This window comes from Gossypium raimondii, chromosome 7 (assembly GCF_025698545.1).
Source record: "Gossypium raimondii isolate GPD5lz chromosome 7, ASM2569854v1, whole genome shotgun sequence".
NCBI classification, from domain to species: domain Eukaryota; kingdom Viridiplantae; phylum Streptophyta; class Magnoliopsida; order Malvales; family Malvaceae; genus Gossypium; species Gossypium raimondii.
In genome coordinates this window covers 24,817,249-24,843,231 of record NC_068571.1, presented here as the reverse complement: position 1 = coordinate 24,843,231, position 25,983 = coordinate 24,817,249, and the positions used below count along the sequence as shown (strand labels likewise).

Genomic DNA, 25,983 nt, shown 5'->3' with positions numbered 1-25,983 from the left:
TATATCAGATTTCTTACCTTGTGTGTATTTTACTTTTAATCCATCTCCCAAAACAGAAAGATATAAAAAAAAGCAGAGATTTAGAGTATTAATGTAATTATGGTAGTTTATGAGATTCAGGATTTATGCATGAATAGTAATAATGAAGAGAAATTTAACCCTAAAATAAAGGGTGTACAAATAGAATTTATTTCACCTAGCTCATCTTTTCATATATGTAGGATACGTTTCTGTGCTTCTGAACAAGTCAAAATACATAGTTGAAAGCATTAACAATGAGAAGAGGAAACGTTGCAAATCTTATTGTTCAACAAGTATTGGGAATTCTATGCTTGATTATGATATGGAATTTGGGTAAAACATTCATCTCTTTATCATCTATACAGCTTTACTCATCATATATGACTGTTTTTGATGAAATATTGTATGATCAGTTGCAGGGCCAGTGGGTGTAGATGCTATAAATGTACCACCTTGCTTGGGACCTTGTTCAGCAATTCCCAACTGCAACCAGTCATGTATTGACAAAGGGTTCCCCAAGGGAGGTGTCTGCATTGGATTCTCCTTTGAGGATTTGGCCTGTTGCTGCACTCAGTAGAGCTCAATTCCACCCCCTTTTCTCTTTATTTTCTTCATAACTTGTTCTTGGGATTTCATCATGAAATAAAATAAACCAAATCATCATCAACTAATAAACTCATCTATATTATATTTTTATCTTTCTTCTTCTGTTTCCTTTTTTTTTTTTTTCAATTTTCTATTTTACAGAATAATTTCTCTAAATTCGTTTCTCCTTGCTAAATTGCTATCTTTGCATAAAACTAAAAGCAACCTAACCCTCCCCCTTTTTTATTTTTTGCTTATATGTTATTCTACTCTTCAATTTTGAAAATATTTTATTTATTTATTTATCTGCCGAACATGAAAAACACAATTATGAGTTTTAAATGTATGAAAAAGAAGAATTTCTTAGTATATTTTACAATTACAATTTAGGAAGAAGGTGTCATTAGCAAAGTTTGAACCCTTAGGGTGTTAACTACATACTCTCTTTTTAAGTTATTGACCAATTTAGACCATTTTTAAGGGAAATATTTAAACACTTTCGCATTTAGACAAAACTTCCAGAGGATTTGAATTGAACTAAAAAAAATTCAATTGAAGTTGCGGTTGAACAAGTTTATATATATATTAATAAAATTTTACGAACAATCAAAATTGATTAAATTTATTAAATCGACTTAATTAATTCAATCACTGATCTAACTTTAAAAACTTTACTTTTTAAGTGGAACCTATTTGGTTTCAAAACATAGTCAAAAAGCAACAGCGGATTCAACTTTGAATGGGCATAGTTGAAACTCGGAGAAAGCTGACAATAAAATAGTGAGCCACTAATATGGTGGTACAAAATTCAATTGGATGTTGTTGCATGATAGCATTATTAATCCAAATTTAAACAACAAAATCCAATCTCTTTATTGAATTTCTTCCACCTTTGGTTTTTATTTATTCAAACTTGATTGTTTTTAAAGTTTAAAGTTCCATAAAATTGACAATTTTGTCAATTAAAAACTTTCATAAAAGCTCCAATAAAGATGTTTTTTCTTAAATAAAGTTGACATATTAATCTTGTTTGTATAATTTACATTTCAAAATAAGAGAAAATCCATGATTGAAATTTTGAATATATATGATTCCACTACAATGACCTCCCTTATTTGCAATTAAAATAAATAATCACAAGGATACATTCTTGAGAATCTAATTTATATTGGTGCAATAGATAAAATATTTTTTAAATAAATCCTTGATAAAATATTTTTTAAATAAATCCTTTTGTGATTTTGCTTAGAAATATTATAGAAACTATACAGTGCCAAGGATTTTGTTGCCAAGAAATAACACTTTCTATATGGTTAAAATATTAAAAGAATCTGGTAAATTGCTTTTGTATTTCTTTTAACCTTGTACAGTCTTTAACGTATACTCAAATACGTCTATAATCTTTAATTTTACCTAAATAAACCCTTACCTAAAATAAGGTCTTACTTAAAAATATAAACATTTATTCAAAAGAAACATAAAATGAGGAAGGTTTAACATTCTTTCATTGAAAATATACAATTATATAGAATTTGATAGCTACCAAAGGTCCAAAATGCAATGTAGTGAATTCGGCATATAATAATATTTTTCTAATTAGATAAGAACTGAGACTTATTTGAGAATTAAGAACAATTTCTTTTTTTAAATTTGAAGTAGTAGTGCAATTATATAAAGGGACATTGAGAGGTTAAATAGGCACAGCCAATTCGATATTATACTCAACAGAGAATAGGTAGGTAGCAAGGTTTTACAAGAAATTTGGCAGTGATAATAGAATGGCTTCTCTTCCACTAAACTGCTACTTTCTGGGCCTTCTATGCTTGGTCTTCTTCATCAACATAGGTAAGACCAACCTCGCCCATTCTTTCATGCTTCAAATAAATGGATATATATATATATATATATATGCATATAATCTTAATTCTATTTTGGGGTTGGTTTTTATTATTATTTGGTGGGTTTCAGAGAAAGGTAGTGCAGGAGGAAAGGTATGGGAAGCAGTGATGGGGACATGTTCACAGTTCAAAGATTGCAATAAGTACTGCATCACCAATGGCTTCCCTTTGGGCGGTTTTTGTAAAACCTTGAATCCAACTGCTCCATCTTTCTGCTTATGCAAATACACATAGCCCTGCCCTTTTCTTTTTGTTTCAACTCACAATATTAATAAAAATGTTAACACTATGAATTGTTTTTCCTTTAGAATTTGAATTCCTTGAAGCAATGCTTATATAATCTTATGTTATTTTCAAGTAAAGTTTTTTTTAGTAGCATTTGGCATAATGACTTATTTCACCTTCAACTTTATAAAAGAATATTTATTTTATTCTTTTATTTAATTTTTCACTTCTTTGAACCATTGAATTTGCATTATTTGTCAAATCACCTCAAAATAGATGAAAAAGTTAACATATGTTAATTTTGCTCACATGGTATCCATGTGGCAATCTACTTATGTGCCACGTTAGCAATTAATTAATTTTTAAACTTAAATATATATATTTTAATTTTTATATATTTTTATTAATTTTAAATTTTAACTAAGTTTTATATATTTTTAATTTGCTAAGTTTAAAAAATTAATTAATTATTGATGTGATATTTATATGGTAATCCATGTGCATGCCACGTTAATAAAGTTAATATACATTAAATTTTTCATCTATTTTAAGATGATATGATAAATAATACAAATTTAAAGGTTAAAAGAGAAAAAATAGATAAATACCTAAAATAATTTTCTTATAAATTTGAAAAGTGAAATACATCATTAAATCTTAGCATTTTGATGAAATATTTTTTTCCAAGCCGAATCAATGTTGATATCCATCAAATTAAGCCTTCGGCTACATCCATATCCATGTAGGCCCAAAAGAACTTCACTAATAGATCCTTTGAATTTTTGTTGGGCAAAATATAATAAAAAACAACGTATATTTATTGGTACTCAGTTTAGGAAAATTTTATGTGTTAGGAAAATTATTTAATAATTAGATTTAGATGTAATTGATTATAATTATATAAATACGATATGTTTGAATATGGTGGATTCCAACTAATTGGGTATCATTGAAACATTCTAATAACACTTATCAATTCTTAATGGTGAGAATTAGAGCAATTATAGAGGTAATTACACTCAAATCTAATTTTAAAAATTATTTTTATACAAATTATAAAACTTATATCATAAGCATGAAAACTTTTGAGTGTTTGAGATGGTTATGGAAAAAAATATTCTAAATCCTAAAATTTATATTATAAAAATAATTTGTATACTTGATAAAATAATAACAAAAATATATATTATTTAAATCTTAAAATTTTTCTAAAGTTATGATAAAAAAATTATTATAAAAAGTAATTTTCCTATTATAAAAGTGTTATAATATATTTATTTATAAAAATTATGGTCTAGTATGAACATAATTTATTTATGTGTTCATGCTATATACCATAAAAATAATAATTATTCATAAATAAATGTTATAGTTTTTTATCATAACTTAATTATAAAAAATAATTTTCTAAAATTATGAAAAAAAATTATATTATTTATAAGAAGTATTGCGAAAATTTTAGACAATTTATATATTATAAATTTTAGGGTTAATGTAATGGATGACTCTTGTACTTTGGGGCTTGTTCTAATGTGATCCTTATACTTTCAAAATGTTGGCTCCTGACCCAAACAATGTTACTTTTTTTATGACGTAGCGCTTGTGACCAATGAGGTACTAACACGTGTAAAGTTATTAACTTGAAGGTTAATTGCCAGAGGCCCTTATGAGTAATTAAACCAATTTTTTCATTTGGAAAATTTCTTCTTTCTTCAAGAAAGAATCCAAAAATTTTCTTTTGTTCAAAGTAACCCTTTGCTTAAAAGAGTAACCCAGATTTGCTAGCAAAGAAAGAACCTAAAACTAAAGTTACCAGAAAACAAATCTAGTAAAGAGAATAAATTACCTAAAATCATAAAAAAATCTAGGTATTGTAAAATCTTTAGATTTTTAAGATTATGCAAACCAAAACCTTAATATTGCAAATAAAAAATTTAAGATCTTTAGAATAATATGATTTTCTTTATAAGTTTATGACATACATGATGTGGAATTGGCGTTGGCCATTAGAATTGACGAAGTACACGAAAAAGAACACTCGACATATTGATTTCTCCCTAATTAGACAAGGTCCGGAGTAAGTGTCGCGACGGGTTTGCCATCGGCTCTAACCCAACAAGGGGCACCGATGTCTGTACCATATCCCAGTTAGTACCCTTCATATATTCCTGTTCCTTTCACTAACCCCATGTATTTTACACAAGCACCAGATTATGCACCACCACAGCATCCTGCATCTACACCTCCTGCAGTTGTGTATTTCGCGGCACCACCGTCCCTAGCATATTACGCCCTAATGCTAACACAAATGTCGACACAAATACCGATACCAATACTGACACCCAAGCCGTCACCAATGTGAACACAAATGTCGACATCAATGCTGACGTATTTGCCAGCAATAATGATTCTCGGATATTATGTGCAACCGGGTTATATGACATCGTACGATTATTCGTCAATAGTGCCACAAACACCCACCGCGTCATTGTTGTATCAAGGTGATTCATCCTCGCAACCACCTCGTAGAATGGAGGGACACGATGGGAGGCTAGTAGGGGCAGAGTTAAGGGGGGCTGGCAGGGGCCCCAACCCCTCTTAAAATGAAAAAATTGATTTAATGCATTAAAAATATAAATATATATGCTATTAAAATGGTGAAATTTAACTTTTGCTATCATAAAAATATACAAATTTATTCCGGGGACCTCTCAAAAAAGTTTTTAGCTCCGCCCCTAGAGGCTAGGATGACACTGCACTCAACTATGGAAGAAGGAGATGAAGACGAAGATGAAGACGAAGACGGGGGTAGAGAAGAAGTTAAAGATGAGGGTTGAGATGAAGATCAATATGTGAGTCGAGGTGAAGATGAAGAAGATGAAGACAATGAAGACGACAAAGAGGAGGAGCCAACACCCCAAATTGTACATAAAAATCCTACCCGCAACTATCAGCCACCGTCTTGTGGCTCACATTCGATCTGACGACGCCGATAATATTTTTTCCTTTACTTTTTGTGATGTAAATATAATTGATATAAATAAAATATGATCATTTTTTTTATATTTGTGTTGCAACCCATAATTCACTTTGTTAAATTCTAATCTATATCTGTAATATTTGATATCAAACATTTAATGATAATTTTATAAATATTTAGAGGTAAATTATTACACCTAGTTTAGCCTTATTCGCTATTTCACCATGGCAAACAAAATAGTGAATGGGGTAATTTTATTATCTATTACTATAGTTCTATGAAAAGTTGAAAGTAAAAAGTGTAATGTGACCAAACAATCTGTTAGGTATAGAAAAGAATGAACATATTTTGTACAAAAAAAAAAAGCATTGTAATAAATTTGTGTACAATAAAAATGAATAAAATTATTTTAAAAATGAATAAAATTTATTAGCAATGTGTTGTCCTCAATCCATCCGTCAAATGTTGACATGTTGCCTTCGTATGCCCTAGGTTCCTACAATAGTCGCATAACCTCTATTGATTGGCCCTCAATCGAACATCCATATTGTTGCGTATACGAGTAGAATTCGACCATCCTTTTGGGATGCAACAAAATTGAATATTCGGTGCCAACTCAAACAGGGTGCTAGACACTAACGGCCCACACACTCTCATCTAGGACCAGTGGGAATTCAGATCTCCATACATTGTGCATGCGTTCCAATATGTACACATTGTTAATATAAGGTGAGTATTGTATTCGTGCATTCACACATGCAGCAATTACATGTGTGCATGGGAATCGAAGTGCCTGTAATCTCCCACAATCCCAAGTCCCTTATCTTAGAGAAACATGGTATACTGCCCTTGACATGTCTTGGTCGGTCTATCAAACACTATGTATGCCTTGGACATGAGTGACACACTACATACATAGTGTTTGCTCTTTCTTCATTTCCTTTAATTTCTTTCATGACATTCTTGCACCAAACGTGATCGTCCACTATTTGTCTAGCATATGCCTTAACCAAGAAGCTTTTAGTGGTGCAATGTCTTTACTGTTGTCGTAACATTTTCAATTATGAAATCTTCTAATAAAGCCCTGTTCATGTTGTCATGAATGCACTCGTTAATACCCAACAACACCCTATCATCGTTCGATGTATTTGAAGCCCTAAAAAGTTTTTTAAAGTATTTTGTTGCAATATTTACTTTCTCTACCTCATCAGTAATCTATCCCCCATTTGGTCCTCTTAGCTTTTTCAACCTATTCCTTTTTTTTGTCGTTGATTTGCAAAGTTATAAAAAAATGATGTATTTTTATCTCCAAATTTGATCCAATTCACTCTTGCTTGTTGCTCTCAGAATATTTCTTTTTTATTGGCTTCCAGATTTAATGCCAATTTGATTTCTTCTAACTCTATAAGTGTTCCATCATTCGGGTCCAAAGCATTCAATTCATCGAGTCTTTTATTCAATGAATGAGATTCCTTTCTTTTGTTAGCCATAAGTCGTCCCATCTTGTCATCCAGAATCTCCCCAAGTTTTTAGAGTTTGTAGGCACATCTTTCGAATTTGCTTCCTAATTTTTTTTATTTGGTGTCCACATTCATCTTCTAATATCCAATTTGCATTGAACCGAAAGTTTTGTTCCTTGTAAATCGTACTATTTTCAATCCTTAGATCAACTAATAATGGGTAATGATCAGATATAGAGTATGTTAAATGCTTAACAAAATATCCTGAAAAAGACTCCCACCACGTCTGATTTGCAACTCCTCTGTTGAGTCTCTTGTGAACATTATTTTTCGATAATTTATCTCTTTCCCATGTAAACCATCTATCAAAAAAGCCAAGGTCACACTCTTCTAGCGTCTCTTGAAAACGGGCTATGTTTCAATTCCTTCTTAGTCTGCCACCCCTCTTTTTAAAAGAGAACATGATTTCATTAAATTCTCCTATCACCATCCACGAAAAACCTTGAAAATTCCCTAAACTCCTTAATAGATTCCAAGTTTCCCTTTTGTTATGTTCCTCTGGAACACTATAAAATCTTGTGATTTTTCATGATGGCATTCTTTCTTTTTCTAAAATTACTGTGTCGATATGATTGATTGAAAAACTTCTCAATTGCACCTCATACTCCCATTTCCATCCAATTGATAATCCGTCTTTAGATCCTCGCGCGCTAATGTCAATACCATTAGAAAATCCACATCTTGCTCGAACTTTTTCCATTCTTTTATCACTTAATTTTGTTTCAATTAGAAAAAAATTTTGGGTTGAAAACGTCTCACCTTATTTCAAAGGCAATTAATCACTCGTGGATGCCCCAACCCACGGACGTTCCAACTTAAGATTTTCATTGTGTCCGATCGACTCGCTTACTAGCGGCTGCAGATTTATCAAAAAATTGAATCAGTGCTCTCGAATCCCTTTCTCCTTTATCCTTTTTTATTCTTTAGTATGTCTTTCCATCACAAGATTCAATTGGTGTATTCTCTTGAATGATTTCCTTTTGATCAACAACTTGGTTTCTGTAACAGCTCGGTTTTAGCTAAATCAGAATAGTGGTTTTAGGACCACAAATCTAAAGTCAAAATATTTATTTTATTATGATTTACAGCATGATAGAATTATTTTTTGAAATTTTCGTAAAGAAATTTTACCGTTTAAAGGCTTAATTCGGTAAAAAGGACTAAATCGCGTAAAGTGCAAAAGTTGTGTTCTATAAGCTAAAGGTATTAAATAGCTATATAAATTTAAAAAGGAGGTATCTATATGGTAATTAGACCATTAGTGTGTTAGTGGATGATAGTGGTTTGGCAATGTTGTAATTTTTAAATATTATAAAGGTTAATATAGTAAATTAGGTATTAAATGAATAAATAAAGAAAACATAAAGCTTTCACCTTTATTTTTCTTCCTCAACCAAAAATTCAAGCAACAAAGAATCCATGGATACTGGAAAATTTAGCAAGTCAGATTCCTTGCATTTAAGCCCTTAAACTATCAGTTTCTTATAATTTTTACATTTTTGAGATCGTTGCTTTGTAATCTAGCTAGCCCGTGCCTCTAAATTTGAAACTGTTAAAGATTTAGCAAGTTGAAATTTTTGAATGCTTGAGTAAATTGATGATTTATGATAGATTATGAATATTTGATGTTAGATTTTCATCTTTTATAAAGTGATTTTTGAGAAAAATGTCAATTTTGGACTAAATTGTGAAATGTGGAAATTTAGTCGTTAAAACATGAAATAAATTGAAAATATGGGCTAATAGTAATATATGGAAAATTCGGCTAGCTTGGGTTTGTGTTTAATTTCATGAAATTGTGATTTTATGTGATAAGGACTAAATTGCAAAAATGTGAAATAATAGGGGCAAAAATGTAATTTTGCCAAAATGTGTAAATTGTGCTAAATTGAATGAAATGGTGATTAAATAAGTAAATTTTGATATTACCCAGAATGAGAAAAGTGGAATTGGGATCTAGATTAAGGAAAAATCAAAGTATCGGATTAGTCGACCTAAATTCATCGTTTTAGCGAATGAGGTAAGTTTGTATGTTTAATAAGCATTAAATTATACATGCTTAAGTGCTTAATTGAGATAATTATGGTGAATTCTTAAATATTGAATTTAATTGTGATTATAATGATTTGGAAATGTTCGAAGGAGATTCGACAAAGTAAAAGTCCCGGTTGAACCTTAGGAATAGATAGGATACAAATGTTATGATATTAGGGTTATCGAGATTACGTGTAAGACCATATCTGGGATATGGCATCGATATGAGAATTCGTGTAAGACCATGTCTGGGACATTGGCATCGATATGTGATTTCGTGAAGACCATGGTTGGGCTATTGGCATCGATACGAGATTACATGTAAGACCATATCTGGGATATGGCATTGTTATGGTACTATGTGTACGAGATCCCCGAATATCCTTTAGTATTCCAAATGGTTCAACGAGAAAAGTGGATGAAACATGGTTATAAGTGATGGTACAACGAAAGCAAGGTATTCGTGACAAAAATCAACAAGTAAGTGAAAGTTAAGAATGAAAGTACGATCGAGTTAAGGAAGACAGGTACATACAGAACCTATGTGAGAATCGAATGAAAGTGAATTAGTGAGTTCATACCGTATCATGTATATGAAATGAGAAAGGTATGTGTTTAAATATGTTGTCTACCAAAATGTGCTCATTTGGCTATATGGAAGTATGAATTGAATGTTATATGAGAATTAAATTGATTAAACTTGTGAAAACTAAGGTTAGCTATGTAAATGATTATATGATTGAGGATGAAATAAAATATGATCTATGTAAATTGTATAGATGAAATATGATATGTGTTATGAGGACGTATGGAACTGGAAACGAAATTTTATGAAATGTATGAAAGAAATCATGAAAGAGTAAAATTTGCAATAAAACAGTTTTGGACAGCAGCAGTTTTATAAATTTGAAAAATCACTAAAAATTGTGGGAATCGCTTTAGAGGTTGAATAAGACATGAAATTAAATCTTATTGAGTCTAGTTTCACATAGAAGAAACGGTGTAAGCAAAAGAATCTTGTATTATGAGATATTTGAAAAGCAAAAGAATCTTGTATTATGAGATATTTGAATTTTTGTGAGATAAGGTCAGAATGATTTTGGAATCCCCTATTCTGACTTTGGAAAATCATTAAAATTTGTATAAAAATAATTATAGGTTAAAATTCATATGATTAAAATTATTAATGAGTCTATTTTTAAGAGAAACAAACAGGAATATCATCCGAATCCCGTACTAAGAGATAATTAATTTTTAGAGAAGAAGGGTCGGAACTATCAGACAGCAGAACAAGGATAACTTTGAAGAATTAACTGTACTTATTGGCTAAACCAAAAATTTTGGAAATTTTATGGTAAGAAGATATGTGAGTCTAGTTTCTGGAAAATCAAGCGGATCTTAATTTGGAGTTTTGTAGCGCAAGATATAAATAATTTAGTGACTATGACTCGAGTAGACAACTTTATGTGAACATGAGTAAATAGTGCAACTATGTGCAATTTTGATTGTATTATCTTGAGAACATGTTGTGAAGATTGGTAAAAGCAGGTTAACAGATTGCTTATTATTTACATATCAACTTACTAAGCTTTATAGCTTACTTTGTGTTATTTTTATATGTTTATAGTGTTCCGAAGGCTCACTCAGGTTGGAAATTGTCGGAGATCCCATCACACTATCCAGTTATGGTTTCGGTAATTAAAAGATTTGAAATTTTGGTTAAGTGGCATGTATAGGCTAGTTGGTTTGTTAAGTGTATACGTGATTTTGGCTATTGGTGCCTATATGATTGAAATGTATTGAGCCATGAGATTTGGCTTGTTTATAACGTGAGGTTTGATATGTAGATGGCCTTATAATTGGTATGTGATTGTGGTTATGTGGTAAGCTTTAGTAAAGTTATTGATGCATTAGTGAAAGTGTCCATGTAATACCCCGAAAATTACTACAGTAAGAAAGTAAGATAATATCCTTGATATAGTAAAATAAGGAAATAAAGTGATAAAAAGGGTAATATTGAGTTATGTCAAAATTGGGAAGTATATTATGGCATATTAATTCAAGAAAGGATAAAATTCCAAAAGTGAGAAAAGTTTTGTTGCCCAAGAGTAAATACTCAAAATTTGAGGGGTTAAAGTGTAAATACGAAAAATTTGAAGGACCAATAGTGTAAATATTTTAAGGGTGGAATAATCTAGAAACTAAGGAAAATGGATGAATTAGGACCAAATTGAAAAGGTGAAGAATTTTGAGGGACCAAATTGCAATTTTACCAAATTAAGTGATGACTCAAGGATGGAATTTCAAAAGATTATAAAGGGCAAAATGGTCAAATAGAGAGAGAATTCTAGAAGGTAATGATGATGTTTGTGATATTTTTAATTAATTAATTAGATAAATGTTATTTAATTAATATTTTATTAAGATTTTTAGTATTATTTTATTATTAAATGATTAATATAAAAGGGAGAAAAGGTGATGAAAAAACGTTAGAAGAGAAGAGAAGAAAGAAAGTTTTGCTTTCTTTACAATTTGGTCCTTTCACCAAAAATTCACTATTTTCACCTAGAAATCAAAAGTATTTCTATAGCTTCCAAGAGAGAAAATTGATAAGGAGACTATGGGGAGCTAGAATATCAAGTTAGATTCAAGAAATAGAAGTTGGAGGAGAGAGAAAATCAAGTTAAAGATTGAAATCAATAGAGCAAGGTAAGAACATCAAGATTTCAATATATTTTGAATTTGATATTATTGAAAAAGTATGAAATTGATGTTAATGTAGGGTTTTATTATATAAGGTTCTATGTTCTTGATATGCTAGTGAAGAAAAATAAGAGAAAGTGATGAGAAATACTATAGAGAAAGGGAATAAGGGTGTTATAAATTTAGTAATCAACATTTTGCACTAAAAGCAGTTTTAGACAAAGAACCGTAGGTTAAATTTGAAAAATCACCATAAATCGTGTAAATTGAATTAGAGGATTAAAAAACTATAGAATTAAATATTATTTAGTCTAGTTTCTCATAGAAGAAATGGTGTAATCAATGGAATTGTAAATTATGAGATATAATAAATTTTGTGAGACAAGGTCGAATGAATTTGGGTTCCTCTGTTCTGATTTTGGAAAATCATTAAAATTGTAAAAAATTATTATGAGTTATAATTTATATGCTTAGAATCCTTAATAAGTGTATTTTCAAAAGGAACAAATGATAACATCATCCAAATTCTGTACAAGGAGATAATTATTTTTAGTGAAGAAAGGTCGAAACTGTCAGACAGCAGAACAGGGATGACTTTAAAGAATAAAATGTACTTATTGGCTAAACAAAAATTATAAAAATTTTATGTTAAGAATATATGTGATTCTAGTTTCAGATAAAATTTACGGATATCAATTTGGAGTTCTATAGCTTAATATATAATTAATTTAGTGACTATGACTCAAGTGAACGACTTGTTATGAGTAAACAAGTAAATAGTGGTAATATTTATCAAGGATGTGGAATGGAGTGGAGGAGGAGGAAAAATAATATATGTGAATATTCAGCTAATATGAGTTTATTTTAAAATAGCTAATTTACATGTTTTAGGTTCAGGGACTAAATTGAATAAAAGTAAAATTTTAAGGGTAATTTTGTAAAAATGTCAAAAATGACCAAATTGCATGAAATGAATTGTTTTATCATTCAAATTAATAAATTGAATGAAATATTAGTTTAGATCAAGATTTGGGTGGCAATTCGAGAAAAATGGAAAATTACCAAAGTGTCCCTGAATTTTGGTATTTCTGCAATTTAGCCTGGTAAGTTCGTGTAACTTGAATTATATTCTTAGATGATTGAAATATATATATTGGATTGAGAAATTGATTTGAATTGTGAACATGAGAAATTGTGAATTGAATGAAATGGAAATGAAGATTTGAATTACATGAGTAAATATCGGGTCTTGTATGCCCTATTTGTTATGAATATAATATTTCGAGGATATGTTGTAAAGAATTATAAAATCATGTTAATAATTTACAAGTTTTAATTCGGATGAAACTTTGTATCTCGGTTTAATACGTATACAAATGCATGTCTTCTAATAATGCCTCGTACCCTATTCCGGCGTCGAATACGGGTAAGGGGTGTTACAATGTGACATCGCCAGATTCGGTCATAACATTTAGACCGGTTTTGGGGTGTTACAGTCCAAATTGATATTCACGATTGATGAATAATGGTATTTATGTGTTTGTTTATATTGGTATTGAGAGGTTAGGTTGCAATTGAGATGATGAAAAAGGAATGGAGTATTTTAGGTCTAAAAGACATTGATTTACATGCCTTGCTAAATTGATGTAAATGATGATTGTTTGGTTAAATAATAAATCATATTTATTTGGTATGTTTGTGGTTAGGCAAAAGTTTGTGTATGAATAGATGAAATGGTTGAATTGGTATGGCATGTATGATGCAATTGTGGTTAATGTTTGATGCATGAATTCATAATGTTTAAGCTGCCTATTGTGTATAAAAATGGTATATTTTGTGCTTGTGTAGGGTTGACCCTTATGGTTGGCAAATGGCCTATATTCGTCCACACGGCTGTTCACACGTGCGTGTGACGTCTGTTACTTAGAAAATTCTTAAAATTTTGAAATTTTTTATGTGTAAGCAGTTTAGTCCCGAACCTTTAAAGCATGTTTTAGATCTCATAGACCTATTTAAGGGACAATGTGATTATGAGTGAATGTGATATGATGATACATGATCAATGTATATGAAATGTTTGTATAATGATGTAAATTGTTCAGATTGGCTTCTTGAATTCCTATTGTCTTTCTTACCGGACAAATTCCTTCCCCATGACCCAGTTTACTGCATAGGAAACAGAATAACGAGAGCCGCTCGTATTGAAAATATGCATATCCTTCTTGTCCTTAATCCAACATCAATTTTTTCTTCCTCTCCAGTGCCAATCTTACATCGATTTTTACTCAAAATTTCATATATATTTGTTCTCCTCTAGATATGAGTGCAACGTCATATTGAATAAATTGACCAATAAAGTCCCCCAACTTCCTTGCCATTCCCTCTAATATGGCTCCATACGATAAATTATGTACCTGAATCCAAAAATAAGTATGGTTCAAAGGAATTTGCTTTGGATCCCCACCTTTAATCAATTGGTGAAATACTAATAAATGTCTGTTGAATGACCATGGCATTCCATCCAATACCCTTTTGATGTCAACTTCATAAAAGAAACGAAAAAGATATCTTTTATCCCCTAGATCTAAGATTACAACACCCCCTAATGGATGCCACAAATATGCCAATGTTCTTTTAAGAGACGAGAAGTGAATAACACAATCTGTAAGTGCTTTTCCTATTAAACATAACTGATAATCCTCGTCTTCTTTGTGCAAGTCTCTTTTATATGGGATCGGTTCTTCCTTTTCATCCTCCAGATTAAGATTTGCGATTTCAGCCTCCATCTATACTTAAATTTTTGTTGAATTCCTCTTTTCTGGAATGGATTAATCTTGATAATGAAAAACTTGTGGCTTCAATGAAAGAAAACAAAAGAACAGCGTGCTAAGAAACCCTAGCAGACGAAAGAGCTTAATTTTTTTAAAAAATGAGTTTTTTTCTATATACCAGAGTATTGATAGTGGTTAAGTTGAAGAATTGGCCCAAGCAACAAATCTATAGAGGTATAGTTTGGAGCTGGCCCAAGCACCACGTCTAGATAGATGTAACCTTATTCATCCACTTTGATGAACAATATGGAGATTCCAAAAGAGCATAGCGTAATGTCTTGAAATTTCCACTGTCGTAATTCGTATCATAACATGTGTCTTATCAATGATTGAATTAATTAGAATTCCCAAGGGCGGCATGAAATTAATTATATATTTATTTAATTAAATGTGACATTGAGAAAAAAAAAACATTGAAAGTGAATTATGGACTAAATCGTAAGAAATTTAAATTTAGAAAAAGAAGAAAATAATTAAGGAATGATGGGGGACTTACATGGTGATTAAACAATGACTAATCATTGAAATTGGACCATGAAAGTAATTCCGGTGGAGGAAAAACGTTGATCTCCACTAGATATAAGTTAGAAATAATCTTGGCCATAATCCCATTAAAGAAGGAAAAGCAGCAAAAAATCAGTTAAGAAAATGGAACCAGAATTTCACTCTAAGCCCTGAAATCTCTCCTTTAAAATCTTGGGCTATAGCTGATTTTGAAATGAGCTTTTAATCTTGATTTAAAAGGGCAGAAAAGACCCATCAATTTGAGGTCTTGGTTGAATAAAAGACCATTCTTCACGATCGGTCAAGAGAGGAGGCGATAGTAAATGGAAAATGATTGCAAAGAAAGAAGAAACGTAGGCATTCTTATTTCCATTTTTAGTGAAATTTTAGCTGGAATTAGAGAAACTATTGTTAGCAATCTAATTTAGCTATTGTCATTTGAGCAAGATAATCTTTAATTGAAGAAATGGGTGAGCATAGAGTTGATGAGAATTAAGTTTGCGTTTAAGGGTAAAGGTGAGGAGGCTCCAAGTAGCTAGTACATTCAAGATATTCAATTATTGAATTTAGATGTTTAATGCGTGAATCTATGATGTAATTGGTATTGGTGTTCAAAGGTGAATTTGGTAACGGCCCCAGCAAAGGAAAGCATATTTGATATAGGTTTGATAGCTTGAATTAAGCTGAGATAGCTCTGACTCTATCATATATTTATGAGTTTATGTGTTTAGGGAGCTTATATTTGGATTTGGATTTGGATTTTAAGAATTTATATTTGAAATTTTTTATTTCTAAATTCATAGTTTCTAAATTTTTATTTGAAAATTAAATTATTTCAAATACAAGATTATGCGTTAATTTAAATTTATTGTTCAGATAATTTAAATTTAAATTTGGATTAAACTTTTAAAAATTCGAAATAAATGTAAATACGGAAATTTCAAAAATCTCAAATCCAAACTCTAAAACCCATATTTAAATTAAGATTTGGATCTAGATATTTTGAAATTAGAAAATAATCTATTAGTAATAAATAAGGAAAAAAACTATGTATTTTTAAAAAAGATGAAATTAATTGACTTATAAAATATAACTCAGGTTTCGTATCTAATACCAATCGTGTTTTATTATTAAATTATTTTACTTATAAAATTTTGATTTTCTTTCTCATTCTTAAATTTTGAGGACTAAACTGAAAATTTTTAGAACTATATCAAAAACTTGAAAAAAAAGAAAAGAAGAAGAAGAAGAAGAAGAAGAAGGTAGAGGTGTCTAGCTACACTTTTTTGCTGCAGCTAAAATAATGTCAAAGTTTGTACATTCTTATCCAAATTTTTTTGTAAAAAGAACGTAATTATAGAATAGTTATTTTTTTTCCTTCAAGGGTTAAACTGAAAAGTTTAAAAATATGTTAAGAACTTGAAAAACCCGAGTTATACGAGTTTGAGGGAGATTTCCATTGCGCATTATTTATGTGCCTCACAGCAACAGTTCATGGTATTTGGTAAGATATTGTCTGTTAATGAAAGTATACTAGGAATTGCCAAAAATGTGTATTTGGTAAGACATAGCTTAAGGGATAAAAAATTGAAAAGATGGTTATTCAGTATAACTAAGCTTAATGCATTTAAGAATAAGACTGTTGTTTAATCATTTAGAATCAATTTATACGGTAGTGTTAGAGCTTGTGAGAGTACCATTGAACTTCGACGAAAGCTCGACGTGTAGAATATTTGTTTCTATGCATAGGTAGTTGATTCTTGACAAGAAGAAATTATACGTGAAGCTGCTTAGTATCTAAGGGTCATTCCATTTTGATGTGTATATTTTGAACCTTGAACTTAGTCATGATATCTATATAGCAAATTTTGGTGGTACATCTTTTATATATGTTTGGGTTGTAAACAAGGCCTTGAAAGCTATATGGTTCGTTATATGTGTATGGTTTAGTAGCTCTACACTGAAGTTTAATACAACACCTTGACCCTTTTGACCTTGGTAGTTGTATGAGTTTTTTTTTTTCAAACGAATGTCTTTCACTTCATCTTCAAAATTATCAAAGTAGCCCCATTGACCTTTTAAGTCTTATAACAACTCTACCTCAAATGACCAGGAAAATTCATAGAATAACAAATAAGTAGAAGGGCAAAGTTTTTCTTCATTCCATAATAAACACAAGAAACAAGAGTGGCACATCATCCTATATCCATTTTTTATTATTCAATGATATTTCAGTAATTTTTCCATGTCATTTATACATAAATTTGATAATTTTTTCAAACCTGAACCCTGAATCCTGAACTTTGAACCTTAAATCCCGAACCTTGAACCCTAAATTCGAACCTTGAACCTCGAATCCTAAATCAAAAGGTCAAGCTTAGGGTTCAAGATTTAGGATTTAAGGTTCAGAGTTTGGGATTTAGGATTCAAAATTTTCAAAGTTCTGGGTTCGGATTTAGGATTGGGATTGGAGGTTCAAGTTTAAAAAAAATTACTAAAATTATGTATCAATGACATAAAAAAATTATTAAATGTCATTAAATAATTATAAAGAGATACATGTTGATGTGGTACCCTTGTTTCATACAATCCTTTCTCTAATAAACACAAACCACTTATAATTCGTTTTTAGCAAACTTTAAACCAAAAATGAAATCGACAATAAAAGAATACATGAATTTCCGATGAAGTTCTTCATCGGAACATTTGGGAGAATTTAAGGGTTTTTGACAAGATACTTTAACAATAATAGGATTCTCCTTTGAGAATGAATGAGCATTAAAACTTGATCTTTCTTTGTTGTCAAAGCTAATTTCTTGAAACCTCCTGAAGGCTTCCAATGCTTCATTTTCTTTCCAATAAAAGCGACATAAAATTTCTTCATCTTCTTCCTATGTTGCTTCATTTTTCAACATCTCTAAGGCAATTATAAACTAAAGTTAAAAGAATAGAAATTATATTGTTTTGGTAAATATAAAACTTATTTTGAATAAAATAAAAAAGGATTTTCTGAGAAAAATGAATTCGAAGCACAGCATGCGCATACGATATATATTAGGCATGGTTTGAACTAAAGTGCAAGCACAGATTAATTGCTGCTCTCTTGTTTTGGAAAGTCTTTCCTCTTCCCATTAATGGTTAGATGTTTGTGACTTAACAAAGGAATGTCAAATCCCGAAAAACCATTTAAAATTTTCCAACTAACTTAACTCTAAATCGAAATGTAAATCAAATTATTTATATCGTAATTTTGATCCTCAAAACTTATGGAAGTAGATAAACGTAATCGTTAAGGTGAAAAATTAAGACTGCATTCCAGGGGCATCTGAATAGTCCAAAGTGGGAGACGAAACAACAGTGATGCGTCATGCGGTAATTGCATATGAAGTCGTGGATGGCCCCCAGACCCATGTGAACACAACTCCCTCAACCAAAAATGAGATATAATAATACAATTTGCATGGTACGGAATAAAAGAAACACGCACAAAGCCGAACGTGAAGGCCTAGAGTGGCGAGAGCACTATTATCCAATTAAGGTGACTCAGAGAAAACGTGGCTGCACCCTACGAGTCTGTCAGATTTGGAAACGTATCATCATGGGTCAAGATAGCAGGAGAGAGGTGAGTGAGCGACTAAGGAATCGCATAACTATAATGATATATAAATATCGCTGCCTGCACAGCAGACAAGGTATCAGAATGGGAAAGGTAGGAAAGGGAGGGAAGAATAATAGAGTTTTGGTTTTTCTTTTTTTAAATAATTATTATTGGTAGAGAAAATTAGGCTAAGGGGTTACGTCAGATTTGCATGCGACACGTAGTTGCTATATAAAACTTCCGCCGCTTCGCCCACGAATCCCTCACATCCTTCTATTCAGTCGGTCCATTTTTAATTTCTCTCTGAAATTTTAATTAAATTTGTTGGACTCGTAAATATAAATATAAAACCCTTTTTCTCTCATTGGTTACTAACAATTCAGTTTTTCCAGACTTTTTCGTTTTAACAATTTATTATATTTGTCTGAGATCTGAATCCAATTTTTCATTTCTACTCTTCTATTAATGTCTCTCTCATGTATATTTTGGAATTAAAATTTTTACAGAATTAATAAAACTTAATATTTAATAATATTTTTACCAATATTATTTTCCTCTTTTAAGATAAAAACGATTTAGATGATAACCTTTCTGTTGGTAATATAACATCATTTATTTTGTTTCTTTCGCACTGCTTTTGCATGCGTGGTTTGAAACAATCAAACTCCACTTCCCTTTTTAATTTCTAATTGTCATTACTATCTCATCAAAGTACGATCGTAACGCTTAAAATAGTTTTTACGTATTTCCCATTTTCATAAATTTTTTTAATTTTTAACATTTATCACCATAATTTAACTAATTATAAAAATCATAACATGGCTTTATCATTAATAATCTTAAATTATTAAAATACTTACGGTAAGAATGTAAAAATTTAACTTAGATTCACCTTATATAAGAAGTAATATAGTAACAACAAAGGATCTTTGTGGCTATCTATTATCGTAAGAGTTATCAATTTTCTCCTGTTTTTATTTTTATTTTTAATTTAAATTATAAAATAAGATTCCAATTTCCAACTTAATTTCAAAGCAAAGCTCATATATCATCAATTAACTGAACGATCGGTGCATTTTTTTTTATTGTAGTGAGTAATCAAGATCACCTCAAAATTTGGAGTTGGTTTAAAATAAGAAAATGAAAATGAAATGAAATAGAAAATGGACATGACTAATAAGTAACAAAATTTGAAAAAAATAAAAATAAAAAAGTATGAACCACTGTCTGTTCAAAATTGGACTTGAAGGGTGAGGCACCGTTCATAGGCACCAGTCAAGAGAGAACGCATGGCTGGTTGCACAAAATCCGGAGTTGAGAAAGTAGCGGCACGAGGTTTTGTTTTTCTTGCGGTTTCTTTTTCCTTCTTTTTCACTACTAATTAATCCCCCTCGCTCTTCTCTCTCTCTCACTTCACTCCAGTTTCATTTGTCTATAAAGTAGAAGCCCCCAAAAAACCCATTTGAACCTTTCTTCAAAACCACAACAAAGATTTTTTCTTTTTTGAAAAAAAAAAGAAAAAAAAAAGTTTTTTTATAGTGTTCAAATTGGAGATATGTACAATTGAAAGTTCGGTCTGGAAATAACCAGAAAAAAAAAACACACATGGGTGCTTTAACTTTCAAAGGTTTTACACATGTGGTTGGATGTGGGTGTCTTCACAAATGATCTCTTCTTCAACATAACCTCTCGTCTACTTTGGTTTCCTGGTTCTGATTTTCCTTAAAGTATTTTTTTTCTGTAACATTATATATTGATTTCTTGTTTGGGGGTGCTGTAATTGTTGTAAAGAATTGTTTGATTAAGGTTATAGTTTAGTGAAGGGGATAATTTTTTATTATTTCGATGAAATCCATGGGAGGAAGGAAGCAGATGGTTTATGTTGCTTCGATCTGTTGAGGTTTTTTCTGATAGCCAAAGCGGGCCCTTTTTCACTCTTTTGCTTCCTTGATTAGATACAATATATTTTCCCCTCCTTTCTACTTATCCGTACACAGAAAAAAAACCCTATCCTTTCGCTATCTATTTTTTTTCTCTCTCTATATCTATATCTATATCTGTCTCAAAAGGGGACTCATTATTTTTATAATAAAATATTTGATATGAGAGGTGTACAACAACAGCAGCAGCAGCAGAAGATGGGAGGTGAAGATGTGCATGCAGTGGGTGGAAATGAAGGAAACCCTTCAGGGTTTGATGATGTTGTTGTTGAGGTTGAAAGAGTGATGGGTAGTGAAGAAAGAGAGATGTGGCTGGATAGGCAGCAAGACGATGAGTTGCTTGATGTTAATGATGCTTCCATCTTCTATGGTGATTTCCCTCCTCTTCCTGATTTCCCTTGCATGTCGTCTTCTTCGTCTTCTTCGTCCACTCCGGCACCTGTTAAGGCCGTTGCATGCTCCTCCTCGGCTTCCACGGCTTCGTCTTCTTCTTCCGCGGCTTCTTGGGCTGTTTTGAAGTCGGATGCCGATGAAGACATGGAGAGAAAGAGTAATGGTCATCATATTCATCTTCACCACCACCATCATCAAAATTATATTCAGAATAGTCACCAGCAGGAGCACCATGGTAAGGTTGATGGAACACCAGCCGCCTTGTCTTCCACAGCCTCCATGGAGATCCCTCAGCCACCAGATCAGAATGTCATGGACGGCGTCGATTGTATGGACGTTATGGAGAATTTCGGGTACATGGATCTGATCGATAACAATGATTTATTCGATCCATCTTCGATATTTCACCATGATGATACTGGCCTAGAAGAGTTCCAACAAGATCAGCAAAACCAACAGCAGCAAGAACATGATTCGACTCAACAGCAGCTGGGGAAACAAGTGGGGGCAATGATGTACAGTAAGAACGAAGATCAGACCCAAGAAGAGAAAGCTTCGGATGATTTAGCCATGGTGTTCTTGGAGTGGCTCAAGACCAACAAAGAGACTGTCTCAGCAGAAGACTTGAGGAGAGTTAAAATCAAGAAAGCTACCATAGAGTGTGCCGCCAGGCGTTTGGGTGGAGGAAAAGAGGCCATGAAGCAGCTGTTGAAGCTTATTCTTGAATGGGTTCAAACCAATCATCTTCAGAGAAGGCGCATTAAAGAATCAGCTTCCAACAACCACCCTGATCACCCTTGCCAGTACTCTAACCCTAATAATCTCAACCCTAGCTCAAACCCAAACCTCAACTGCAACCCTATCTTACCATCTGAACCCAACTCTTTTTTTTCTCAACCAGCATGGGTTCCACAACCAGCTTACACAACAGATCCGGGGGCTGCACCACCACCGCTGCCAGGTTTCACACCTGTAGTGGGGTATATGGGGGATCCTTTTGCAAATGGAGCTCCTAATGTTACCACCCACCACCACCCTTATCGGCCCCCAACGGATTATCAAGTGCTGGACACAGCTCAAACGTGGCCACCTTCACAGTTTGCTTTGGCAGCCTCTCAATACAACTCATTTGCAGACAATAATCTCCATCCAGCTCCACTTCAGCAGCAGCCATCTGCCTTTCCTGGGTATGTGAATCAATATCCGTATCAGTACGTCCCGGGGCATAATAATAATGATCAAAGGTTACTACGGTTAGGCTCGTCTGCTACTAAAGAGGCAAGAAAGAAGAGGATGGCAAGGCAAAGAAGGTTTGCATCACACCATAGAAATCACGGTCATCATCATAATAATCAACAAAGCCAGCTCCAGAACCAAAGTATTGACCAACATGAAAGGATTGTGAACGGTAACTGTGTTGCCGCAGCCCAAGCCAACCCCGGAAACTGGGTCTATTGGCCATCGGTTGCCGGTGCCTTAGCTTCGAATCCTCCGTCAGTTCTTCCTGGTGATGTCACTATGGTGCATCCTGTGGATCAAACAACCATGCAAGGACAGACTTATCAACGGCAAGTGGCAACAGATAGACGACAGGTCGGTTCTTTGATCTTTAGTCGTTTTTTCGTCATTATTTTGATCAGATTCGTGGAGTTTTTGACGGTTACAATTATTGATACATTATTGATAATGTTTTTCTTTTCTGGGTGTGTTTTAGGGATGGAAACCAGAGAAGAATTTGCGGTTTCTTTTGCAAAAAGTTTTGAAGCAGAGCGATGTGGGCAATCTTGGAAGAATAGTGCTGCCAAAGGTAGGTTACTTGTTTTATGTGGATGATAATTTGAGTCTTCTTTTTTCTCTAATGAGCTTTTTGTTGTTTTTGTTTCAAATGGAAACCAGAAAGAAGCAGAAACTCATCTTCCTGAATTAGAAGCAAGAGATGGGATCTCCATAGCCATGGAAGACATTGGAACATCTCGAGTTTGGAACATGCGCTATAGGTATTCTAGAATTTAGCTTGATAAATGCCATTTTTGGGTTATCTTTTTAATTTTCTTACACAACATTAGTTCTAAACCACTTCTTGTTTTCTGCCTTTGTTTTCTTTAACTTTATGGAGTTTCAGATTCTGGCCAAACAATAAAAGCAGGATGTATCTTCTTGAAAATACAGGTGCATGCACCATTTCAGACTTATTGATTTTTCACAAATTATCTATAGTATTTATCATATTTATACATACTAATTGCTGCTGCTGCATTTTAATTTCAGGGGATTTCGTGAGAACAAATGGACTCCAAGAAGGAGATTTCATAGTGATATATTCAGATGTAAAATGTGGCAAATATGTAAGTACAATTCTCACCACTTAACTTCAATAGACTATCGTATCGAATATAAACTAAAGGATCTCATCACAGTTGATACGAGGAGTAAAAGTCCGGCAGTCGGGGACAAAATCGGAGACCAAAAGACCAGGAAAATCCCAGAAAAACCACCATACGAATTCTCCATCTGCCGCCGTCAGTGGTTCATTACCCACACCTATTACACAGACAGTAAAGTAATAGAGAAGAAAACAAAACAAAAAAAGGGTGCATGCATTTGCAAACCATTGCCATATTTCCTGGTTGCATGGACAAGTGGACGATGAAAAATCTAGTTTGGAGACCCTCAGCTGTGCCCACATTGGTTTCTCCGTCAAATGGTAGTGCTTGGAATCCCAAGTGCCGAGGCCGAGACAAGATACTACTACTACAGAGAATTCCGGTATCTGTATGTTTGTCAAACTGTAGTGTTTTACTTCATACTCTTACCACTGTAAAGTTTGTTTACAAGATACTACTACTACGTATTACTAATATATGTAAGACTATGAAATGGAGCTAGCCAGCTATTTGTTGTTCATTAGCAATTGAAATGTGTCAATTTCATGGTTATTGGCTAAATAATTTCATGGTTCTTCAAAGTTTATTGGGTGATGGAGATCATATAGAAAATTGTTTTAGATACCAACATTTCTTTTTGTTGAGTTGCTTAAAATTTTCTTGAGAAATATCATACTTGCTCTATCTTTAATTATTAATCTTTTATATCGAATTAATAAATTATTCTCTATATTTCTTTTTCTTGCATGGAGAACTCTATATTTCTTTTCTTGCTTGCAGAACTCTTAATATAAATATCTCTAGAGAGAATGAAATTGTGATTCTAACTTATCTTTATATAGGAGAATGACAAATAATATTTTTTCATGACTTTTAGTATTTTTATTTGGATTTTAATCTTTTCAAGAGGCAAAATGTGATTTATCATTTTCTATTGAAAAATATAGGAATGACATAGAATTACAGTTTTATACCATCCTTTTCGTTTAACTGAATAATTTAATTTTTTTAAAAATTGAAAGTTTATTTACAACGGAATGGAACTAAAAAACGATTTTGTGGGAAAAACAACTATTTTATGTTTCGACTCTTTCGTATTTCACTTTGGATTGAATGGGTATTCTGAGAAACTAACTTCAATTCAATTATAGAAGTTCAGTTTAATTATAGAAGAAAGAGGATTCTTGGATTGAGTTTTTCTTCCCTGTAATTCATTTCAAAAGACTTCATTTGGTACACGCAAAAATAAGCAGTAGTTATTTTTGTATGTTTGTAAGGAAGGTATGTATGTTTGTATTTTTTTAATTTAAAGGGATTAGTATTTTTTAATAGAAGAGATTAGTTATTCTTTTATGTAGTTTTAATTTATTTTAAATTTTTTAATGTAGTTTTTTATTAGTAATTATTATAAATTGTTTGTGTTTAGTTTAGTGTTTATTGTGATTTTAATTTTTTTAAAAACTTTTTAATGTTATTTTGTCAGTAATTTATGATTAGATTATATATTGTTTGTGTTTAGTTTAGTGTTTATTGTGATCTTAAATTTTTTAAATTTATTTTGTTAGTAATTTATGATTAGGTTATAAATTGTTTGTGTTTAGTTTAGTGTTTATGTGATTTTTTATGAATGCAATTTTTTAAAAATTATTTAAAATTATTTTGTTAGTAATTTATGATTAGATTATAAATTATTTCTTTAGTTTAATGTGTATTGTGATTTGTTATAATGTAATTTTATTTTATTTTTTGATTTTTTGATATATTGAAATGTTAATTAAATTTGTTTTTATATATTTTTATATGTTATTTGAAAGAAACTAAACATGTATGTTTCTATTTTATTTTTGTTGATTCGTATGTTTTTTTTATGTTTAGATAGCTTATATTTATTTTAATTATATTATTATTGTAAACTAACATAATTTCTTTTATGTAGGTAAAATATGAGAATTTATGAGTTTTTTATTGTAATTGTATTATTATTGTATTATATTTATCGTACTATTTACTGTATGTATAATATTAATGTGTTTTATAATTATTGAAAATGGACCCTCTAGAAATTAATTATTGAAATTTGTTATTCTCAACAAATTGTTAGGGCGTCTCGCTTTTGTATTTTAATATTGTTTCTCCTATTATTGGGATAAAAGGCTCAAATCCAAATCATTTACCTACCGTCTTGTTTTTTTGCAACAAACTAATTGAATTCTTTTTTAATTGCAAATTTGTAAAAATGGTTTTTGATTAATAATGATGATTACATATATAAAAATATAAATGAGATGGTAATAAAATTGTTATTTGTTACTCACGTCATTTACGAAATTAAATTAAGTTATATTAACTATTTCGCTAATTTAATAA

The 25,983-nt window shown here is 31.4% G+C and overlaps 2 protein-coding genes across 3 annotated transcripts; both read left to right on the top strand.

The window, feature by feature from the left end:
• The first annotated feature begins 265 nt into the window (after positions 1 to 265).
• LOC105771174 (putative defensin-like protein 73) lies at positions 266 to 678 on the top strand. The gene is made up of 2 exons (XM_012592591.2): positions 266 to 354; positions 435 to 678. The coding sequence occupies exons 1-2, from the start codon at positions 276 to 278 to the stop codon at positions 596 to 598; spliced, it is 243 nt and encodes an 80-aa protein (XP_012448045.1). The 5' UTR covers positions 266 to 275; the 3' UTR covers positions 599 to 678.
• Positions 679 to 20,385: 19,707 nt separating this feature from the next.
• LOC105798851 (B3 domain-containing transcription factor ABI3) lies at positions 20,386 to 24,168 on the top strand. Of its 2 annotated transcripts, none has more exons than XM_012629076.2 (6): positions 20,386 to 22,825; positions 22,947 to 23,039; positions 23,129 to 23,229; positions 23,355 to 23,401; positions 23,501 to 23,577; positions 23,650 to 24,168. In XM_012629076.2, the coding sequence occupies exons 1-6, from the start codon at positions 21,002 to 21,004 to the stop codon at positions 23,794 to 23,796; spliced, it is 2,289 nt and encodes a 762-aa protein (XP_012484530.1). In that variant the 5' UTR covers positions 20,386 to 21,001; the 3' UTR covers positions 23,797 to 24,168. The 2 variants fall into 2 exon arrangements, with proteins under 2 accessions (XP_012484530.1, XP_012484522.1); XM_012629068.2 differs by having other exon boundaries at positions 23,349 to 23,401.
• Positions 24,169 to 25,983: the final 1,815 nt, after the last annotated feature.

Bases quoted from the DNA above. Each gene is read 5' to 3' on its own strand.
- LOC105798851 (XM_012629068.2), top strand. From the start codon at position 21,002: ATGAGAGGTGTACAACAACAGCAGCAGCAGCAGAAGATGGGAGGTGAA. The intron at 23,230-23,348 runs GTATTCTAGAAT...AACTTTATGGAG, and splicing joins GTTTGGAACATGCGCTATAG to TTTCAGATTCTGGCCAAACA. The intron at 23,578-23,649 runs GTAAGTACAATT...ATCTCATCACAG, and splicing joins ATGTAAAATGTGGCAAATAT to TTGATACGAGGAGTAAAAGT.
- LOC105771174 (XM_012592591.2), top strand. From the start codon at position 276: ATGAGAAGAGGAAACGTTGCAAATCTTATTGTTCAACAAGTATTGGGA. The intron at 355-434 runs GTAAAACATTCA...TTGTATGATCAG, and splicing joins GATTATGATATGGAATTTGG to TTGCAGGGCCAGTGGGTGTA.